General features: G+C 44.3%; 1 protein-coding gene across 1 annotated transcript in view; it reads right to left on the bottom strand.

The window, feature by feature from the left end:
* LOC145361781 (protein phosphatase 1 regulatory subunit 12C-like) overlaps positions 1–23,874 on the bottom strand; it is a 77,440-nt gene that overhangs the window by 28,936 nt on the left and 24,630 nt on the right. The window contains exons 7-12 of the mRNA XM_080217749.1: positions 20,141–20,226; positions 16,165–16,334; positions 14,612–14,715; positions 7,192–7,374; positions 3,121–3,212; positions 1,120–1,191 (exon numbers count right to left, since the gene is read on the bottom strand). Coding sequence (XP_080073875.1) covers positions 1,120–1,191; positions 3,121–3,212; positions 7,192–7,374; positions 14,612–14,715; positions 16,165–16,334; positions 20,141–20,226 — 707 coding nt within the window. The remainder of the gene's footprint in view (positions 1–1,119; positions 1,192–3,120; positions 3,213–7,191; positions 7,375–14,611; positions 14,716–16,164; positions 16,335–20,140; positions 20,227–23,874) is intronic.

Below are 23,874 nucleotides of genomic sequence, written 5' to 3'. Positions count from 1 at the left end.
TTAAAAACCATCTACCCATGCCTGCAGGTATAACATTTTGTTGCAGAGGCTATGCATTTTTCTCCTCAGCTTGAATGCAACTATAGAATCCTACAGTGCAGGAGGACATTCGGCCCATCGGGTCACACTACAGTCCCCACAGCCTCCTAGCGAGCTACTAAACCTTTTGAATTCACCTCAAATTCACTGTGACCTTGAAGAAACAGCTCTTCTTACCAACAGCATATCAAAATAAAAGGTACACCACTTGCCTGTTCCTAATATTTTATGTACAGAATCAGAGAGATCCATTCACAGCCACAAGACCCACAGGATTTCTGATCACTTGCCACTAATTCACCATCCTCTGTTTTAAAGTTTAATGTATTTGTCACAATGTATCACAAGTAGACTTACACGAATGCTGCAATGAAGCTACTGTGAAAATCCCCTAGTCACCACACTCCGGCACCTGTTGGGGTACACTGAGGGAGAATTTAGCATGGCCAACGCACCAAACCGGCATGTCTTTTGGACTGTGAGGGGAAAACCGGAGCACCCGGAGAAAACCCACACAGATTCCGCAGAGACAGTGGCCCAAGCCAGGAATCAAACCTGGGTCCCTGGCACTGAGCCAGCTGTGCCAACCACTGTGCCACCTGACATGTCCTTAGCCTCCTATTTATTCTGATTAAGGTTAATGCAGTCTAGAGGGAACATTCACTTATTTCTCTACGTGGCATTAGTAATCTTCCATCCTTAATAACAAGTTTAATGACTTTAGATCTTAACCATCATTCTCATTTTCCCCTGAACTCTAACTTTCTTACACATGCACTGGATCCATTATTGGTTCCCATGTTTGTCCTACTAACACCTCTGCCTATTTGTTCTTCAATCACTCCTGCTCTTTACTTCATTACAAAATTTTATGTTCTTCTCCTATCTCCCTGCATTCGCCACTCCCCCATATCTGTTCAAAAAGCTATTCATTTTTCACACCATCTCATTCCAATGAAATATGAACTCTCTCACTCTCTACAAAACTACTGACACTGAGACACCTTCCGATTTCCCACACCACTCTATTTTGTTTTCTCGCCTGCGCCTCTCAGGTTGTAGGGTCAAAAGCTAACTTACCGACGCCTCTCTTTAATGTCAGTAATGCCCGTCACAGCAGTGGTGCCTGTAACATCCTTGGACATCTGGGAGCTTCAAGCAGACAATAATAAACAGTTCAGCAAATAAAAGTGAGAAACAGATTTTTATAGCTTTCCATCTTTCAGTTCATAAGAAAGAGTGCCTGCTCCATAGCCCCCACTATCCGTTTCCCTCTTTCTTTCTCAGGATGTGAGCAGATAGTAATTAGACCCTGATAGCATTACGGGACACATCAGTTACCACATATTCACCAAGGCAGCAGAATACAGTTTCCTCATCAAATGGTATTTACTGACATGGATACGATAGTGTAAATGATACAGGATTCAATCCAAAGATCCCGAATTCTAAGTGCCCCACGTCGGGATCACACGAGGAGAGACTAAGTTGGTCTGGATTATATTCATTGGAGCTTAGAAAAGTGAGAGAGGGATCTCAGAAACTTATAAAATTCTAACAGGATCAGACAGGGTAGAGTCAGAAAGAATGTTTCCAATGGTAGGGGGAGTCCAGAACTAGGGTTCTAGTTTGAGGATAAGGGGTAAACTTTAAGGACTGAGGCGAGGAGAAATTTCTTCACCCAGAGGTGGTGAATGTGTGGGATTCACTATCACAGAGTGTAGTTGAGGCCAATATGTTGTGTGATTTAAGAAACTAGATATAGCTCTTGGGGCTAAAGGGATCACGGGATACAGGGGAGGGGAGGGGAGGCATCAGGATATTGACTATGACCAGCCATGATCAAAATGAATGGTGGAGCAAGGTTGAAGGGCTGAATGGTTTACTCCTGCTTCTATTTTCCATGTTTTTATCTCACTATGCATAGCTAGTTGTGAAGCTAAATTCAATTTAAACAGGAACTCCGCTAGTCCACAAATACTTTGCAGAAAATGCACAGAATGCAAATCAAATCAGCTAAAAGCTATTTACTCAGGCTGAAGAATTCAGGACCACTCGTTATAATTTACATTGGATTAGTGCGTGCATGCGTTCACTGCTGTGGTTTCTAAATAGGGTGCAGCCAGTGGATGCAAGCGTGAATCAAATGGACTCAGGTTTTCCAGAACCTGACGTCAGAGAGATTAGCTAGCATTTCAAAACCTGGCGGTGCTTTTTACGTTCAGGCTGAACCCAAGGATGATTCCAAGAAGTTTGGCACCATTTTATTTTCAGATCAACAGAGAAAGATCTTCACAAAAAAATTCAATTTGCATTTTGGGACAAACTGAAACCCACTTTTTAAATAAAAAAGGGCACGCAAGGAAATGTTACAAATGAATAAATCCAACAGGGAATTCATGAGAAACATCTTTGTCCACTGAGTGATTAAAAGTTCGAACTGTGGGATTACGGGGATTGTGGTGACTGGCTTTGACATATTTAAAAGAGGGAAGTCAGATAAACAGGGGAGAGAGAAAGGAATGGAGGATAATATTAGATGAAGGCTGGTGAAAGGAAGACTGTGGAACATAAAAGCAGCATGGTGGCACAGCGGTTAGCACTGCTGCCTCACAGCACCAGGGACCCGGGTTCAATTCCAGCCTCAGGTCACTGAGTGGAGTTTGCACATTCTCCCCATGTCTGCTTCGGCTTGCTCCGGGTGCTCTGGTTTCCTACCACACTCCAAAGATGTGCCGGTTAGGTGGATTGGCCAGGCTAAATTGCCCCTTTGATGTCAGGGAGATTAGCGGGATAAATATTTATGGGATTACAGGGATATCCCCAGGATTGTGGTCAGTGCAGACCTGATGGGCCAAATGGCCTCATTCTGCACTGTAGGGAGTCTATGGAAAACCGAAAGACTTGTTTATGTGAAAATGGCTTGATGACAGAAGAATTTTAAAATGATAAAATTAGGTCACCACATAGACTGCAACATCAAATGCACGCTCCAGAACGTCAAGAGGAATTTTGCTCCCTGTAGCTATTCCAAAATAAGGGTAATATCACAGCTTTGATTTTCTCCAACAGTATACTCACCTTACTGCATGCTCAACAGAAGTCTCGGGCACGCTGTATGCTCTTCCAATTGGAGGCACTCTGGCTAGGCGGGTCTCACGTACTGTCTCATCCTGTACAATTGAGGGGGTGTGGGGGCGGGGTGGGAAATAAATGCTGCAGTTGAGTAGTCACACTTTGTTACAGATTACCTCCCAAACAACCTGAGAGAGAATGACTGGCTTCCTCCCAATGGATTCTTCTAACTGGAGACAGAATTGTACAGGAGGTCAGAATAAGAATCCAGGAGCAAGCTGCAATAACCTGGGTGGGCCATCGATGATATTTCCCTCGAGGAAATGACTATAAAAATTACAGAATGAGATTATGTCATGGTTGTACTCTAGATACAAGTAATGCCAGGGGAGCTACATAAATAAACCAATTGCATGCACTTATTTAATACCTTCAACATAATAAAATGCCAAGGCCTTTAAGAGCATCAATAAAAAAAAAGACATCAGTTCAGAGGCCCACATACATGAGATAGGTTTTAAAGGAAAATTTTCATGGATGAGGGAGGCAGCACACTGGTTAGCACTGCTGTCTCACAGCACCAGGGTCCCGGGTTCAATTCCTGGCTCGGGCACTGACTGTGTGGCATTTGCACCTTCTCCTCGTGGCTGCGTGGGTTTCCTCTGGTTGCTCCGGTTTCCTCCCACAGTACAAAAAACATGCTGGTTAGGTGCTTTAGCTGTGCAAAATTCTCCCTCGGTGTACCTGAACAGGCGGAGTGTGGCGACTAGGGGATTTTCACAGTAACTTCAGTGCAGTGTTAATGTAAGCCTACTTGTGACTAATAAATAAATTTGAACTTTTTTTTTGTAAGAAGATTGATTTATGAGATGTGAGCACTGGGGCAAATCCTAGTCACCCTTGAACTGAGTGGCTTGCTCATCCATGTCAGAGGATATTCAAGAGTAAACCACATCGCTATAGTTCTGGAGTCACATGTCAGACAGACCAGGTAACCCTGAAGGATATTAGTGAACCAGATAGATTTTCAAAACAAACCATTGTTTCATGGTCAAAACATTGAATGAATGTAATCAAGGGGCGGTTAGGTACAGCACTTGGGGCGAATGGGATCAAAGGTTATGGGGAGAAAGCAGGATTAAGTTAGAGTTGGACGATCAGCCACAATCGTGATGAATGGCGGGGCAGGCTCCAAGGGCTAAATGGTCTCCTCCTATGTTTTAGTATTCGACTTATAGTTCCAGATTTTTACCGAATTCAAATTTCCATCATATGCCGTGGTAGGATTCAAATCTGCATTTCCAGGTTCTGGGTCTCTGGGTTACCTGTTCAGTGACAATACCACTACACCACTGCCCTCGCGTAGCTAGAGACAGAGGGGTCTAAGGGAGGAGTTTCCAGAATCCGGTATCAAGACACCTGAAAGCATTGGCAGAGCGAGTTGAATTGGGGATGCTAAACTTCCACATTCTCAACGTTTCCTGGTTAAAGTTAAAGTTAATTTATTAGTCAAAGTAAGGCTTACATTAACACTGCAATGAAGTTACTGTGAAATTCCCCTAGTCGCCACACTCCTGCACCTGTTCAGGTCAATGCACCCTAACCAACATGTCTTTCAGACTGTGGGAGGAAACTGGAGCACCCAGAGGAAACCTACACAGTCACAGGGAGAACGTGCAGACTCCACACAGACAGTGACCTGAGGCTGGAATTAAACCTGGGACTCTGGCCCTGTGAGGCAGCAGTACTAACCACTGTGCCACCATGCTTCCTTATTGGAGTTATTAGATTTTAGAACCTTATTTGAGCCAGACAGCAATAAACCTCCAACTAATTTTTAGATTCACAACTCATGCTAAATGACATGAAAACACTTGGAGACGGGATTTTACGGCCTCACGAAATCCAGCCCGTGGTCAATGGATCTCTCTATGGTCTGTCCTACCGCCCGTTCCGATTCCTGTGGCGGGCGGGATGGTAAAATTCTGGCCTTACTGTTAACTGCAGGAATGTTAGATTTTCTATACTGACCGTAAGCAAAATATTGTTCAAAACATGAAAGCCATTTTTGGTATTCAATAATCTCAGGGTTAAACTTCATTTTGTTTGTTAGCCTCCCTTTATTCTCAAATGCTTGATCACTCATGGTTCCGCTTTGCGTGTTCCACTGACAGCCAGTATTCCTCATGCCCACCCGTTCCCCCAAAACCACATCCTCCTGTACCAACAGCATCAATACCCAAAACCAGCCACCACAATCTGATTACAATACTAACTGTGCAACAATCTGCCAAGATGAGGAAAGAAAGGCAGTGCCTTATAAAAATAATCCCCACATTCATCTGTATTCTTACCGTTACAAGCTGCTTTTCACATGCTCAGTTTCAGATTCGTCAGCTTCCTTGCTCCCTCTCAATACCACACACTGACCCCAGCTGTGAATTCTTTCTTGCTGTCTCATAAAAGCTTGGCATCGCTCTCTCTCTCTCTTTCTCATTCCTGATCTGGAGCAGAGTTGTACTTTCATACCTCAACTCGATTATCCCAGCTGACAACTCAGTGGAGTTTTTTTTAAAAATTAGTCACAAGTAGGCTTATGTTAACACTGCAACGAAGTTACTGTGAAAATCCCCTAGTCGCCACACACTGGCACCTGTTCGGGTACACTGAGGGAGAATTTAGCACGACCAATCCACCTAACCTGCATATCTTTGGACTATGGGAAGAAACTGGAGCACCCAGAGAAAACCCACACGGTGAGAACGTGCAAACTCCACGCAGTGACCCAAGTGGGAATCAAACTTGGTACTGAGAGGCACAGGGATTACCACTGTGCCGGCCATGAGGGAGTACTAAACCCTAAGTGCACACTTCGAATGGGATTTAAAACCCAATCTACCCTGAATTTCTGCTAGTTGTTTCTGCAGGCTGCAGGTGTCAGTTTTATTTTCATTTGCTGATATCACTCAAAAACTTTTTGCAAGAGAAAAACATATAGCATTTTAAAGATATTTGTTCAGTGGATATAGGCAACGCTGGCTGGGCCAACATTTATCCCCCATCCTTACTGCCTTTGAACTGAGTGGATTGCTCGTCCATTTCAGACGGCAGTTGGGAGTCAATCACATTGCTGAAACTCCCCACCCCTTTTTTAGAAAGGATATCTTCAAAGAAATCTAGAACAATTTTGTTGCTGTACTGTATTATATCAATGAGTCAGAGGTTATACATAGGTGACTCCATAATTGAACAGAACCAACCATAAGTAAATTGTGGGTTTGGTATAGGCAAAAGAGCTTTATTATAAATATTTCCAATGAATAAAATTTGCAATTACTATTGCTGAACCGAATAAGTCTTTGCATCATTGAATGGCTTATTGCCCAATTGTTTGTACAGCTGTCTAAAATGCAAGGGAAACTCAGGTGCTTCATATATATTTTTAAAAATTCATTCATGGGACATGGGCATCACTGACTGTATCAGCATTTATTGTCCATCCCTAATTGCCTTTCAACTTTGAGGGCTTTCAAGAGTTAACTGCATTGCTTGTGGGTCTGGAGCCACACGTAGGCCAGACCAGCCAAGGATGGCAGATTTCTTTCTCCAAATGGACATTAGTGAACCAGATGGGTTTTTAAACCACAATTGGCAATGGCTTCATGGTCGTTAGATCTTTAGTTCCAGATTTTGGTTGATACCAAATTTGATGAGATTTGAACCCAAGTCACTAGAGAATTATCTTGGATTCCAGTCCAGGGACCATAATTATAACTATAAGGAGCATTATGTGAACACAAGGGGAGGCAGTGGCATAAACAAAGGAGATTGCCCTCGGCTTCAGGAAGTGTCAAGGAAAACATGCCCCTGTATACAACAGTGAAATAAAAATGGTTGAAAGCTACAATTTTTTTTTAGGTATCCAGATCACCAACAACCTGTCCTGGTCCTCCCATGCCAACACTATAGTTAAGAAGCCCACCACGGCCTCTACTTTCTCAGAAGACTAAGGAAATTTGGCATGTCAGCTACGATTCTCGCTTCAGAACATCAAGCCAAATGACGACTCCTACTAACCTTCTGGTCTGAGCCTAACCGTGGAGAGGAAGCAGAGCGTCTGATACTGCCCTCTGGAGTCTTCTCCGTTGGACCTTGTGCATTGTGCAATGCCACATAGCTGCCAGTCTTCCGAAGTCCAGTGCGCCAAGCTGCAGGAGGGGCTTCTTGCTTGATGGTGGGCTTGGTTGATGAGTCAGTGTACTGCAGAGAAAGATGGAGAGAAAATAAAGCCTTTGTGAAACCCCCAAATTTAATCGTAGCTTTGGTGGATATCCCTGCTTCGCCGATCGGGATACTTGCTTGGAGGATGGACGTATGCAAATAATAAAGCGTAGGCAGGATTAAATTTTCCCTTGTCATGGGTTATTTTTATCCTGGCTAGAGATTCTAGAAGTCATAGCCATAAAGATTCTGATCCCTCCACACCACTCTAGTTAAGAGAGCCCACCACTGCCTCTGCTTTCTCATTTGGCCCATGATGCCATCAAGCACCTGGCTATTCTAATCCTATTTTCCAGTCATAGCCCTGTGTGCCATTATTCCAACAAAACGTATCTCCAAACTCCATGGCCCAGGCCTCAGCCTCAGCTCCTCCCTCTGCCACAGACTCACAGACCACAATCAGTAAGATTAGGCCTCCTCCACGATCATCCTCAACACTGGTGCCCCTCAAGGCTTTGTTCAGTCCCCTACTATACTCCTTTGCACCTGTGATTGTGTGGCCAAATTCCCCACCAACCCAATTTTCAAGTTTGCTGATGACACCACCATAGTGGGTCAGATCTCAAACAGTGACGGGACAGAGAATCTGGTGAACTGGTGCAGCAATAATAATCTCTCCCTCAAAGTCAACAAAACGAAGGAGATTGCCCTTGACTTCAGGAAGTGTAAAGGAAAACGTGCCCCTGTATACAACAGTGAAATAAAAATGGTTGAAAGCTACAATTTTTTTTTAGGTATCCAGATCACCAACCTGTTTCTGGTCCTCCCATGCCAACACTATAGTTAAGAAGCCCACCATGGCCTCTACTTTCCCAGAGGACTAAGGAAATTTGGCATGTCAGCTACGATTCTCACCAACAGATACACCACAGAAAGCATTCTCTGGTTGTGTCACAGCATGGTATGGCTCCTGCTCTGCCCAAGACCGTAAGAAACTACAAAAGGTTGTGAACATAGCCCAATCCATCACACATACCAGCCTCCCATCCATTTACTCTGTCCACACTTCCTGCTGCCTTGGAAAAGCAGCCAGCATAATCAAGGACCCCACACACAATCTCTTCCACTTCTCCAGTTGGAAAAAGATACAAAAGTCTGAGCACATGTACCAACTGATTCAAGAACAGCTTCTTCCCTGCTGTCATCAGATGTTTGACTAGGCCGACTTTATATTAAGCTGATCTTTCTCTGTGCCATAGCTATGACTGTAACACTACATTCTGCACTCACTCCTTTCCTTCTTTATGAACAGTATGCTCCATCTGTATAAAAGCTTTAAAGTTTATTAGTCACAAGCAGGCTTACATTAACACTGCAATGAAGTTACTGTGAAAATCCCCTAGTCGCCATACACTCCAGCACCTGTTTGGGTACACTGAGGGAGGATTTAGTTTGGCTATTTCGCCTAACCTGCACATCTTTGGACTGTGGAAGGAAACCAGAGCACCCAGAGGAAACCGACAGATACAGGGAAAAGGTGCAAACTCCACACAGACAGTGACACAAGCTGGGAATCAAACCTGGATCCCTGATGTTGTGAGGCAGCAGTGCTATTATAGTGCACAAGAAATAATACTTCTCACTGTATACTAATACACGTGACAATAATAAATCAAATCAAATTTGGCATTTCAAGTGTTCATCTAAATGCTTCTTAAATGAAGGGAGGGTTCCCGCCTCTACCACCCTTTTCAGGCAATGACTCCCATCACCCTCTGGGTAGCAAGGCTTTCCTCGAACCCTCTCCAAATTTCCTATCCCTCATGTTAACTAAAAACTTTCAAAAATAAAAGCAGAAAACCCTGGAAAGTTGAGCAGGTCTGGCAGCATGTGTGGAGAGGGAAACAGGGTTCATGTTTTGAGTCCGTACGACTTTTCGGAGCCCAGAGTTGAAACGTTATCTCTGTTCCTCTCTCTCTCTCCACAGATGCTGCCAGATCCTCTGCGCTTTTCTGGCATTTTCTGTTTTTATTTCAGATTTCTAGAACCCAAGCATTTTTCTCCCCCATCTCCCCCTCCATCGCAGCGTGAACCCCATTGTAATGGCGCAGATGATCCTCGAGTGAAAATCTGGGGAAGTCTAAGAGCTGCTGAACTGGTTGGTGAGGGGACAGTGCGAAGTATGAAGTGTTTAAACTGTAGGACTGTTTTTTTTAAAAAACATTACCTCTGCATGGACTTTTTAAAAAAAATAACAGCTACAGTTAAGCCTCAAAATGTCAGTTATGTCACAGGCACCATTAGGAAAATAAGCCTGAGTTTTTAAAGAGGCCTCACAGCTGTTCGCACTCATTTGGAATGCCACGGCAGTCATTGCTACTTCAGAACTTACATCTCATCACCCTTCTGGGAGTCATGACCCACTGTTGAGGAAGCTTAGGGATCTCAAGCAAGGGAGTCACAGTCTCAGAATAAAGATTGAATCAAGGAGAAATTTCTTCATTCACAGACTTGTGGATGCTCAATTGTAAAGTGCATTCAAAGAAACATAAAAGATAGGAGCAGGTAGAGGTCATGTGGTCCTTCCAGCCCGCTCCGCCATTTATTACAATCATGGCTGATCGTCTAACTCAGTAGCCTAATCCTGCTTTCTCCCCATAACCTTTGATTCCACTCATTCTTAGTGCTCCCACCAGCTCCCTCTTGAATACATTCAAATGTTTTGGCATCAACTACTTCCTGTGGTAATGAATTCCACAGGCTCACCACTCTGGTGAAGAAACATCTTCTCACCTCCATCCTAAATGGTCTACTCTGAATGTTTAGACTGTGACCCCCGCTTCTACCCTGTCCAGACCTGTTAGGATTTTGTAAGTCTATAATTTAAGACTGATATGCAGATTTATTTTTGAATGGTAAAGGGAAAAATAAGCAAGGCATATTGGAATAGGGTGGGAAAGAGGAGTTGAATCACAGAATCGCTATAAGTGTGGGAGAGGCCATTCGGCCCATCAAGTCTTCACCAACAACAAACCCACCCAGACCCTATCCCTGCAACCCCAGGAATCCCTCTAGCTTATGCGTCCCAGGACACTAAGGGGCAATTTATCACACGCAATCCACCTAACCCGCACATCTTTGGACTGTGGGAGGAAAATTGGAGCACCCGGAGGAAACCCATGGGGAACATGGGGAGGATCAGCCACAATCTTACTGCGTGATGGAGCAAGCTCAAGAAGCCAACTGGCCTACTCCTTTTCTTACAGTGGCACAGTGGTTAGCACTGTTGCTTCTCAGCACCAAGGACCCGGTTCAATTCCTGGCTTGGTCACTGTCTGTGTAGACTCTGCACATTCTCCCCAGGTGCTCCGGTTTCCTCCCAGTCAAAAAGACATGCTGGTTAGGTGCATTGGCCATGCTGAATTTTCCCTCAGTATACCCAAACAGCGCTAGAGTGTGACGACTAGGGGATTTTCATAGTAGCTTCATTGCAATGTTAATGTAAGTCTACTTTTGACACTAACAAATAAGCTTAAAAAAAATTAAACTCAATTATTGCAAGCCCCAATACCCTAACACTTTCCCAAGCAGTTCTCTAAAGTAAAACAAGTTGATGGAAGCCCTCCAACAATCAAACATTGCAAAACAAGGTCACAACTGAAAACTAAGCAATGTACTGTGAATGCAACCATGCTCTGATCAAGCAGAGCATTTTGTAGTTGCAAAATGCAAATTACAGGCCTATAAATAACTGAATCGGATTTAGTCTGCAAAGCATTTCACATTTAGGCCATCTGCATGTTACATTCCAGACATTCTGCACCCACTACCTGAGCTGCAGCAACATTGAAGGTGCACTATCTTACTGATATCCACTAATATCTCATTCTTTATCAGCCTCACACTATTGTGACACGAATGGGGCTTTATTTGGAGCACCAACCTGCCAAAGAAACACTGATACTTCCTGCAATATTTCCTGCTCCTTGTATCTGCTTTCTTCAACTTCACTTTGCAGTCTGTACAGAACTTTCGACAGTGTGTTTGAGCTGCCTTTACTAATTGCCTCTTCACATGGGGACACAAGAGATAGACAAAGAGAGAGAGAGACACACAGGACACAAAGAGAGGCTAACTAGACTGGTACTTCTTTCCCTGGAGCATAGGAGGCTTAGGCGTGACCTTGGAGGTCTATAAAATAAAGAGGGGCATAGATAAGGTAGATAGTCAACACTGGATAAAAGCAAATATTGCTGATGCCGGAATCTGAAACCAAGGGAGAAAACGCTGGAAAATGTCAGCAGGTCTGGCAGCATCTGTAAGGAGAGAAAAGAGCTGATGTTTCAGGTCCAGATGACCCTTTGTCAAAGATAGTCAACGTCTTTTCCCAAACATAGGGAAGTCTAAAACTAGAGGGCATAGGTTTAAGGCGAGACAGGAGAGATACAGAAGTATCCAGAGGGGCAATTTTTTCCACACAGAGGGTGGAGTGTCTGGAACATGCTGCCAGAGGCAGTAGTAGAGGCAGGTACAATTCTGTCTTTTTAAAAAGTGTTTAGACAGTTACATGGGTAATATGAGTATGGATGGGGCATGGGACAAATGCAGGCAATTGGGACTAGCTTAGTGGTTAAAAAAGGGGCAGCACGGACAAGTTGGACCTGTTTTCATGCTATAAACCGCGTTGACTCTACGCTTGTGCGCGTACAAAAATGGTTTAAATTTCCAAATCTGGCCATGGAGACTAGAAACTAACCACGCAGCTTTTTGTAGTCTTTTAAAATACAAAAATTCCAAATCAAACAATGGATCAGTGATTCAGTGGTTTTTGTATTGCTTTCTGGCTCAAGTATTTAAATCTACTTTCTCACTGGTTTCCACTTATTCTACAGAAGTGCTGCCACATGCAGGAGTTTGATGTGCTATCACCTTCCAATCTGCATCTTTGATGCTCATGTCTCCAGTAAAACCCTGACTCTTGCCCCACCCTGGTCAATCCCTTGTACCTCTCCCTCGAGTTCGAGCAGCACAGATACAAATGGTCTCACCATTCGATGCCAAACCAGGCTCCATCACATTAAGCACTGCCAGTGCTGCCAAAATTACTCACCACTCCAGGATCATCCTTCAAATGGAAAGATAATCCACAAGACATAGGAGCAGAATTAGACCACTCGGCCCATTGAGTTTGCTCTGCCATTCAATTGTGGCTGATATTTTTCCTCATCACCATTCTCTTGCCTTTTTCCCATAACCCCTGATCCCCTCCTATCAATCAAGAACCTATTTCTATCTTAAAGAATTCAGTGACCTGGCCTTCACAGGCTTCTGCAGCAAAGAGTTCCACAGATTCACCACTCTCTGGCTGAAGGAATTTCTCCTCATCTCCGTTTTAAAGAATCGTCCCTTTAGCTTGAGGTTGTGCCCTCTAGTTCTAGTTTTTCCAATTAGTGGAAGCATCCTCTCCACTCCCACTCTATCAAGGCCTCAGCGTATCCTGTAAGTTTCAATAAGATCCCCCCACATCCTTCTAAACTCCAACGAGTACAGATCCAGATTCTCAACCGTTCCTCATACAACAAGCTCTTCATTCCAGAAATCAATCTTGTGAACCTCCTCCGGACCCTTTCCAAGATTAACATTCTTCCTTAGATACGGGGCCCAAAACCGCTCACAATACTCCAAATGGGGTCTGGTCAGAGCCTTATACAGCCTCAGAAGTACATCCCAGCTCTTGTATTCTAGCCCTCTCGACACGAATGCTAACATTGCATTTGCCTTCCTAACTGCCAACTGAACCTGCACTTCTCTTCACCAGGTTTTACCTGTACGCTGACAGCATGCAGACCTGCCTCACCCACCCAGCGTTGTTAGCCTGTGAAACAACCAAAACCACTGATGTGGATTCCTGCCACAAACAGGGGAAGCTGTGACATAGTGGTATTGTCACCAGAAAAGGGTAATGCTCTGGGAAGCCCAGTTCAAATCCCACCAGGGCAAGTGGTGGATTTTGAATTCAGTAAAAAATCTGAAAGAATTTGCCGATGGCCATGAAATTATTGTCAATTGTCAGAAAAACCCATCTGGTTCAATGTCCTTTACGGAAGGAAATCTGCTGTCCTTACCTGGTCTGGCCTATACGTTTAGTTTAGTTGAGTTGTGTCACAGATAGGCTTACATGAACACTAATTAGGCTCACAACACCAAGTTAAAGTCCAACAGGTTTATTTAGTAGCACGAGCTTTCAGAACGTTGCCCCTTCATCAGGTGAGTTCAGTTCACAAATAGGGCATATATAAACAAACTCAATTACAAGATAATGGTTGGAATGCGAGTCTTAACAGGTAATCAAGTCTTTCCAGGTGCAGACAACGTGTGTGGAGAGAGGGTTAAGCATGGGTTAGAGGCCATGCTACCAAATAAACCTGTTGGACTTTCACCTGGTGTTGAGAGACTACTTACTGTAGCCTACCCCAATCCGATGCCAGCAACGTCACATCATACGTTAACACTACAATGAAATTACCATGAAAAGCAGGGGCTAGTCGCCACACTCCGTTCGGGTACAATGTGGGAGAACTTAGCATGGCCAATGCACCTAACCAACACATCTTTTGGACTGTGGGAGGAAACCCATGCAGACATGGGAAGAATGTGCAGACTCCGCAGACAGTGGCCCAACCGGGAAATTAACCCGTGTCCCTAGCGCTGAGAGGCTGCAGTGCTAACCGCTGTGCCACCATGCCATCCTGTGACTTCGGACCCACAGTAATGCAGTTGACTTTTAACTGCCTTCTGAAATACGCTCAGTTCAAGGGAAATAGGGATGGGCAACAAATGCTAGATCAGCCAGCAACACCCACGTCCCCTGAATGAGTAAAAAGCCTCTCTTCCTCAGCAGCGATTCTAGAGCCTTGATGTATTATCTCCAGCTGTAATGGGTTGGGCATCCAATTTGATTCCAAGCTCAGCTTCAGACACCATATCCTCTATCATAAATGCTGTCTACTTCCACCTTTATAACCCCATCAGTTTAGCTGCTGCCAAACCTTCAGCTATGCCTTCATTAGCTCCAGTTTATTTTATAGTCCAATGCTCCCCTGGGCATCTCTCCAACTTCCACCAAGCCCATCAAAATCTCTGCTGTCCATCAACAATTTTAAAAAAACCAATCCAGCTCTTGGCCTGTTTTGGAACTGAGGTATTTGAACACGAGATAGAAATCATAGTCAGTCATCATTTTGTTGAAGACACAACTTTCAATACACTTTCTCACCTTCAGGTTTGATGGTGCGAGTGTGACAGGAGGTGCCAGAGGAATAACTTCAGTGCCATTTAAGTTGTTGGTATCGTTATTGAGGGCAGGTTTCTTATTCTTCTCTGCATTGAATGAAAAGAAGTCCTGGTTAACAGACAAATCAATGTGGCAGAACATTTCTAGAACAACAAAAGACTATTTAGCCAAGTTTTAGGTTTACTTCATATACTGAATGGTGACAATTAGTTAAACTCTATTCTGTTTTGCACTCTTAAATAATGGAAACAGATAACTCTCCAATTATGATGGCACAGTGATTAGCACCGCTGCCTCACAGCGCCAAGGACCCGGGTTCAATTCCAGCCTTGTGTAATTGTTTAAAGCTTATTTATTAGAATTGCAAGTAGGCTTATATTAACACTGCAATGAAGTTACTGTGAAAATCCCCCAGTTGCCACACTCCAGCACCTGTTCAGGTGCAGAGGGGGAATTTAGCATGGCCAATGCTATTTGCATATTCCAAAAGAGAAAATGCTGGAAAATCTTAGCAGGTTTGGCAGCTTCTGTAAAGAGAGAAAAGAGCTGATGTTTCATGTCCAGATGACCATTTGTCAAAGCTTTGTCAAAGGTCATTTGCACTTGGAACATTAGCTCTTTTCTCTCCTTACAGATGGTTCCAGGCCCAAGATTTTCCAGCATTTTCTCATTTGGTTTTGGATTCCAGCAGCCGCAGTAATTTGTTTTTATCCGCTGTTTGCATATTGTGTCTGCTTGGGTTTCCTCTGGGTGCTCCAGTTTCCTCCCACAGTTTATAGAAGAGGAGACATCTAGGCTCAAAACACTGGGTCGACACTCATTCCACAGATGCTGTCAGACTTGCTGAGATTTTCCAGCATTTTTCTGTTTTTTCTTTCAGATGCCAGCACTCTCAGTATTTTATGTTCAACACAAGTATGTTAGGTTGATTGGCCATGCTAAATTGCCTCTTAGAGTTAGGGGGACTAGCTGGGTAAATACATGGGGTTATGGGAGTGGGGTCTAGATGGGATTGTTGTCGGTGCAGGTAGATGGGCTGAATAGAATTCCTACAGTGCAGGAATCTATGATATTAAACAGGCTGATTACATCCAAAGTAAGCTTCACCAATTTAATATTTTTCTTAAAAATCATAGAATAATAGAATCCCTACAATGCACAATGAGGTCATTCAACCTATCAAAGTCTGCACAGACCACAATCCGCCCCAGGCCCTATTCCTGTAACCCTATGCATTTATTTTGCTGATTTCCCTGTCACTAGGATCAATTTAGCATGGCCAATCAACCTAACCTGCACATCTTCGGACTGTGGGCGGAAACCAGAACAAACGGAGGAAACTGACACAGAGAACATGCAAACTCCACACAGACAGTGCCCGAGGCCAGAATCTGGGTTCCCTGGCACTGAGGCAGCAGCGCTAACTACTGTGCCACACCTGAGCAGCATGTGTATAAACATATCTTTTGAATCTTGACTAAAAAAGATCTGGAGATAGAACATTCTCCGAAACATTAAAAAAAAAATCCAGCTACCAGTTTCACATTCAGAGTCAGACTCAGAGGCCTCCTCAGTTTCTGAGCTTGAACTGCTCGATTCCTCTTTCTTGCTTTCATCCAAAGGCAATGATTCTAAGGTCTTGCGCTCCTTTGACAGATCTTGCACCGAAATCTTTTCCTTGCTGCTCATTCTGCACACAGAGCTCCTGGAAGAACAGAAAAGGAATAAGAAAGGGATCAAAATTTTCTTGCAGCTAATCAACAAGTTGGGAGCAGTAGCCTGCCAAAGAAATTACACATTTAAGCAGTCCATTCGCAAACACAACCTTGTACTTTTTCATTACTGGTTCAACAAGCTTGTATTATGCATTTACTGGAGGCGTTCTGGGTACTTATGCATCAGTAATAAGGGGTACACAGTGGTTAGCACTACAGTCTCTCAGCACCAGGGATCTGGATTCGATTCCAGCCTTGGGTCATTGTTTGTGTGGAGTTTCTCCCCATCTCTGATTGGGTACACTGTGGGAGGAAACTGGAGCACCCGGACGAAACCCAAACAGGAGTGTGGCAACTAGAGGATTTCCCCAGTAACTTCATTGTAATGTTAACGTAAGCCTATTTGTGACACTAATAAATAAACTTTCACTTTGTGTGTGGGTTAGGAGGACTGGCCATGCTAAAGTGCTCCATAGTATTTCTGAAGGTTGCCACTCAAGTGGAGAGAGCCGTGAAGAAGGCTTATAGCGTGTTAGCGTTTATAAACAGGGGGTTTGAGTTTAAGAGCCGTGGGGTTATGCTGCAACTATACCGGACGTTGGTGAGACCACATTTGGAATATTGTGTTCAGTTCTGGTCACCTCATTATAAGAAGGATGTGGAAGCATTGGAGAGAGAGTGCAGAGGAGATTTACCAGGATGCTGCCTGGTTTGGAGGGTAGGTCTTATGAGGAAAGGTTGAGGGAGCTGGGGCTTTTCTCATTACAGTGGAGGATGATGAGAGGGACTGAGAGTGGACATGCAGAGACTATTTGCTCGGGTGGATGTCGCTGTTACTAGAGGGCATAACTATACGGTTCATGGTGAGAGATATAGGAGGGATGTCCAAAGTAGATTCTTCACTCAGAGTGGTTGGGGTGTGGAATAGAATGCCTGCTGCGATAGTGGAATCGGACACTTTAGTAACTTTCAAGCGGTTATTGGATAGGCACATGGAGCACACCAGAATGATAGGGAGGGGATAGCTTGATCTTGGGATTGGACATAGCTCAGCACAACATTGAGGGCCGAAGGGCCTGTACTGTGCTGTAATGTTCTATGTTTCTATTCTATGCAGGATGTGTAGGGTAGATGGATTAGCCACAGGAAATGTGAGAGTTTATAGAGATAGGGCAGGGGAGGTGGCCTGAGCAAGATACTCAGCCCGAGAGTCAGTGCAGACTCGATGTGCTGTAGGGATTCTATGAGATTCTACGAATGACAATACTTTGAGCAAAAGGCTATAGCATCACTTCCAGAACTCCTACCAGCTTTTCTTATTGCAATTCCTGTGTCACCTTTTGCATTAGCAATGCTGCTAGTGTTTTTGTAAACCCTGCCACAGTTTCCTGTTCTGCTGAACATTTGTTGGTTCAGTCCCAATTCTTACAGTGCACAAGGACAAATGAAATTCTCACTGCTACACAAAATGGCTGCAAGGTGCTCAATTGCACGATTGTAGCAATTCTGTAAACCATCACTGAATAAACTAAACAAGACAGCATGCCGCAACTGAAGTGCATTGGCATTTAGTATGTATTGTAACTCCACTTAAAGAGGGATTAGTAGGGGTTAAGTGCATAAACAGTAATTGAACATTAACAAGGTGTTATTTACTTATGGTTGCTTTTACAATCTATGCACCTGAAACAGGTGCAAACTGCTGACAAATCTGCCTAGAATAACAGGGTGCTCGGGACTAAAAAGTCATCATCAAAGTTGCCAGTTAATGAGTCAGAGCCATTACAACATAGGAAGACAACAGTTGGCCCATCGAGCTTTAGTATGTCAATACTAAAGATCGGTGCTTTAAAGCCACCCATTTTAAACATTGATGATTTAAGAGGTGGAAACATTTTATTAACTTGCTAAAATGAAAAATCTTGCTTTAGTTCCCTATGACTCAAGTCCTTAGGTGAATTAGCCATGCAAAATTTTCCCTCAATGTAGCTGGACAGGTGCCAGAGTGTGGCAATAGAGAATTTCCACAGTAGCTTCATTGTAATGTGAATGTACTTGTAACTAATAAATAAACTTTACTTTCACTTTCATAGAATCCCTACAGTGTAGAAGAGGCTATTCGGCCCGTCAAGTCTGCACCTGTTATTGGACTCACACAGCGACCCTTGTAGCACAAGATATAGCCACAAAATCAGAATCAAGCTGGTCAATTGTATCTCCTAGCTGAACTCCATAGAATCACAACAGCGCAGGAGGCGGCTGTTTGGCCCATCGAGTCTGCACTGACTCTCCGACAGACCACGCATCAGGCCCTATTCCCATAACCCCAAATGCTTACCCCATCACCAATTCCCCTAACCTACACATCTTGAGGCGTTAAGGGGCAATTCAGCATTGCCAGTCCACCTAGCCTGCCCAGCTTCGGGCTGTGGAAGAAAACCAGAGGTACACAGGGGAAACCCACAGGGAAAACACACAAACTTTACATACACAGTTACCCAAGGCTGGAATTGAACCGGGTCTCTGGATCTGTGAGGCAGCAGTACTAAACACAGCAGTGCCATGTTGCCTCCAAGTTTAAAAGTGACCCCCCCCCCCCTACCAAACCAACAAAATCCTGGAGCACCAGCTTTTGTTTTGAAGTGGGTGGGTAAATCACCAGTTTAGAATCAGTAAAGCTAAAGTCTAAACTTAAAAGTTTATTTATTAGTCACATGTAAAGCTTACATTAACACTGCAATGACGTCACTGTGAAATTCCCCTAGTTGTCACACTTCGGCGCCTGTTCGGGTCAATGCATCTAACCAGCACGTCTTCCAGAACACGGGAGGAAAGCGTAGCACCCAGAGGAAACCCATGCAGACACAGGGAGAACATGCAAACTCCACAAAACATGCAAACGCCACACTCTGCCACCATGCCATCCCATAACAGTAACTCCAAATAAAAGAATTGGAGCAGAAATGGGCCATTCAGCCCCTCAAGACTGCTCCCCCCCACATAACCCTCAGTACGCCTTGTCAATCAAAAAGTTTATTTATTGGTCACAAGTAGGCTTACATTCACGTAAATGAAGTTGCTGTGAAAAATCCCCTGGTCGCCACACTCCAGCACATGTTCAATTACACCGAAGGTGAATTTAGCATGGCCAACGTGTCTTTAGACTCTGGGAGGAAACCGGAGCACCCAGAAGAAACCAGCACAGACAGTGACCCAAGCCTGGAATCGAACCCAAGTGTCTGAGGTAGTAGTGCGAACACTCTGCCACCATGCCATTCTGTCAGACCCCCACTTCCATCAATCCCACCCTCGCAGAGATCAGCTAACTTGGCCTAGATGAGGAATAATCACCTGATCATGACACACTAGTTGTATCCTGGCTTTACCATCTGAGTCACTTGCAGAAATTAAGCAACACATTTATAGCTGACCTGTGGGAACACCACCCCACCTCCAATCATTGCAATTGCATTGAAGTTGCTGTAGTCATGCAGCTTGTCACAATGAATGAAATAACACCCAGTAAATGAGCATAATTCACAGATGAGTCTGCAATTGGTTGGGGGGCAGGGGGAATGCCACAAATTACCACCGTCCCAAACTCTGAATGTCATTAACATTTCATTGAGTTTGTAATGCTTTAAACTCTGATCTGCTGGTAGAGAGAAAGGAAAAAAATCTTTCTATCCCTGTGAATCACACACATCAAAGTGACAGCACAAAGGTTAATAAAAGAATGAGGGTCATAAACTTAGTTGGCTCCACTTGGTTTGTAATTAGTACAGAGATTCCTTACTTCCTGGGTTTAGTTGGTTGCTGCTGCTGCTGGACAGAGGTTTCAATAATGGCTCGTTTCATCTTTTCTTCTTTTTCGGTCCTCAGCTGTGTTAATAGAAGAATGCAGGCCAAACAATCAATAAGTTCTCAATGCTGTGGTTTAATTGCTCATTGGTAGTCTTGGATGTGCTCATTCTAAGTGTGACACACAAGCTCTGCAGGGGGGGTAACAGGTTACATGCTTTCTTCCCTCATTCTGCTACTAAGTTACAAGTGTTCTTTTACCCTCTCGAAATCATCTGAGCTGAACATTTGTTTCTGGACAGTCTCTGCTACCTTATCTTGTCCTATCCTGCACAGACAGATTGAAGCACCTTTTTTGGAGAATCATAGTGCTGACCTGATCTCATCTTTATCCGGTCTCCAGAAGCATACTTTTCCAATGTAACCGGACAGTAATTGGGAGTGGGATCTCTAACCAACGTTCTCCTCCCAGAGTGCTGAGGCCTACCACCTCCTACTCCAATCAGGTCAACAGCATTACCACTGTTGAACCTCCCCATCATCAACAACTTGAACTGAATTGGACTAGCTATATAAATACTATGGCCACAGGTTACGGGCTGGGTATCCCGAGACAGGTCGCTCACCTACTGATTCCCGAAACCTGTCTATCACCAACAAGGCACGAGCCAAGATTGGGATGGAACATTCTCCATTTGCCTAGATGATTACAGTTTCAACAGCACTCAGAACAATTAAGGACACATTAAGGGGAATTTTACTGTCACGCCCACTACGATTCCTGTGGGGGGCGGACGATGCAAAAGTTCCATTGACTTCGAGTGTGAATTTCCAGCCTTGGGATGCGTGCGGCCAGAAAATCCCACCCCTCACCCATTCCTGTTAACATTCATCCCCTCTCTCACTGGTGGAGAGGTCTGCCATATACAAGATGCTCTCAGAAATTTGCCAAGCTTCCCTCCCAACATTTTCCAAACCTGTGATGTCCACCACCTAGAAGGGCAAGAGCTGGAGAGACATAGGAACGCCATCACCTGCAAGTTCCCCTCTAAGGCCCACATCATTCTGACCAACTATGCTGTCATGCCTTCATGGTCACTGAGTCAAAGAATCCTGGAACTCCCTTCCTAACTGCACTGTGGGTGTACCTACACCACATGGACTGCAGTGGATTCAAGAAGGCAGTTTACCACCACCTTATTTATCATCTTTGCCTGTTTCATGCAACTCCTCATTGCCTTAATGTGACCATGTTCTGATATTTCTTATAGAAATAGTTTCAAAATTAACCAGTTTCTCCTGGAAATTGAAATGGGAATGAGGGCTAGGTGTAATCTTTAGCTGTAGTGGGGTTAAAGATGGGTATAGCGAGCATGCAGTAGATGGAGCCTAGTCCCCATTTTAAACTGGTACAGCCTATTATCATTTCCAGTAGCCACATTTATAATGGACACTATGTAAAAGCATCATGCTATAAATCCAGATTGGAGTGGTGGTAATGCAGCTCTTTCACCAGCAAATAGGTATATAATCACATCATGGCAAGTTTACACAGACTTTACACTACAATGTGATATGAATTTGTAATATAAATCAGGTGTAATATTAATGTATCACTCTTTGAACTCCTGTTTTGCTGCATTAACACAGAATACAAGTTGCCTTTCCATTAGGCCTGTCCACTATTTGTCTCAGCTTCCACTTGTGTCTCTGTCTTCTCTCCCCTTAACTATTTCTTTGTCTTCTAATTCTCTCTCACATGGGAGGTGGTGGATGCTGTACATGGGGAAGGATTTGCAGCAAGAGATTGCAAAGGAAAATGTAGCTCTCTGAAACTTCCCTCCTGTCCCCTCCCCCCAACTAATCACACTCCACCTACACCCTGTTCAATTGCAGCTCCTACCTTTTATTCTTCCAATTAACCTCCCCGTTCTCAGGTCTATTACTGGTCCTACCTCCTCTCCTTTGAGCCACCATTCAAAGCCTAGAGCCTCTCCCCTCAGTCTGCTGTGCCACATCTCACCCACACTCCCCACCCATCTACTCCTTTTCAAGGCAGACCTTGAACTGTCAGGAAGTTTATCCACAATCTATTTCTCGCTTCCCCTCCTTCCCATTAGTTTCTAACAAGTGTAATAACTCCACGGAGGCAAAGATCCCATCACCAAAAGTTCCTTTATTTAACAAGGCATTCTATGCCAGCAGAGTGCTTTCTGTGTACTCCCTGCTTCAGCAGGCAGACAGATCGCCACACCTGCTTTAAATAGGGAACATGAGGCTCCCTGACTGAACATAAGAAATAGGAGCAGGAGTAGGCCATCTAGCCCTTCGAGCCTGCCCCGCCATTCAATAAGATCATGGCTGATCTGTCGTGGCTCAGTTCCACTTTCCCGCCCTCTCCCCATAACCCTTAATCCCCTCTCTTATCAAGAACCCATCAACCCGCTTCTTAAAAATATTTAGCGAGGCAGCCTCCACCACTTCAACGGGCAGAGAATTCCAGAGATTCACCACCCTTTGAGTGAAGAAGTTCCTCCTCAACTCCGTTCTAAACCGCCTCCCCTTTATCTTGAGGCTGTGCCCCCTAGTCCTACTGTCTTTTTTGAGCGGGAAGAGTCTCTCCACCTCCATCCTATCCATCCCATTCATCATCTTATACGTCTCAATGAGATCTCCCCTGAGTCCTAATTGATGGCCCAATCAGAGACCTCTCTTTTCCCCCCCCATCCAAATAAACAAAATCAAATTAATTTAGGGTCAACTCGAAAGGGACAGCTCCCTAAAAGGAGAGGACTCAAATCGGGACATCTTTTTGCAGCTAACAGCTGAACGCAAAACTAATTACAACACTAAGACAGGATTCATTGCAGGAACTCTTCCCCCCTCCCCCCCACAGCCAGATAAACAAAATCAAATTAACTTAGGGACAACTCAAAAGGGGAGGTTCCCTAAAAGGAGGGGAACTGCCCGAAACAAAAAAAACAAAGCAGAAAGGAAATTTAAAACGTCAAATTAAAATGTGATTAAAGGAGACAATAATACGACCTCGTCCCTGCGGTGCCCAGCGGGCACAAGAACTCAATCAGGGAGTTCATACTCCAGCAGGCCAACCTCATTTGCCTGACTGAAGTCATCATACAAAGCAACTTGTTTGATTTTATGGCACAATTTTTGTGTGTGTACATGGGCGGGGGTGGGAGAAAAGAGAAGAGAAAGTTCAGCTTGGGCAAAGAAATTGAACTAGGATGAGGAAAGACACTCTGCCTCTGTCTCTCTCCCCCACACAGTTGGGGCAGCACAGTGGTTAGCATTGTTGCCTCACAGCTTCAGGAACCCAGGTTCGATTCCCAGCTTGGGTCACTGTCTATGCAGACTCTGCACATTCTCCCTGTGTCTGCGTGGGTTTCCTCCCACAGTCCAAAGGTGTGCAGGTTAGGCTGATCTGGCCACGTTAAATTGACCCTGAGGGATTTTACTGCCTCGCTCAGGTGAGACTGAAAACCCTTGTTCAAGGTCAATGAAGATTTCCATTGGCGGACCTTTGCCCACAGTGATTCTGTGGTGGGCGAGTTCTGGCTTTAGTGTCAGGGGGACCAATAGGGTAAAATAGGTGGAGTTAAGGCCTGGGTGGAATTGTTGGCAGAGCAGGCTTGATGGGCTGAAAGCCCCCTCCTGTACTGTATGGATTCTACGATTCCAAATGGATTTTCTGAAGCAACACACAAAAGC

The sequence above is a fragment of the Carcharhinus amblyrhynchos genome, chromosome 35 (genome assembly GCF_965287045.1).
Source record: "Carcharhinus amblyrhynchos chromosome 35, sCarAmb.v2.hapA, whole genome shotgun sequence".
NCBI classification, from domain to species: Eukaryota; Metazoa; Chordata; class Chondrichthyes; order Carcharhiniformes; family Carcharhinidae; genus Carcharhinus; species Carcharhinus amblyrhynchos.
Note: the sequence above shows the minus strand (reverse complement) of the source record. Positions and strands in the feature narration are given on the sequence as shown.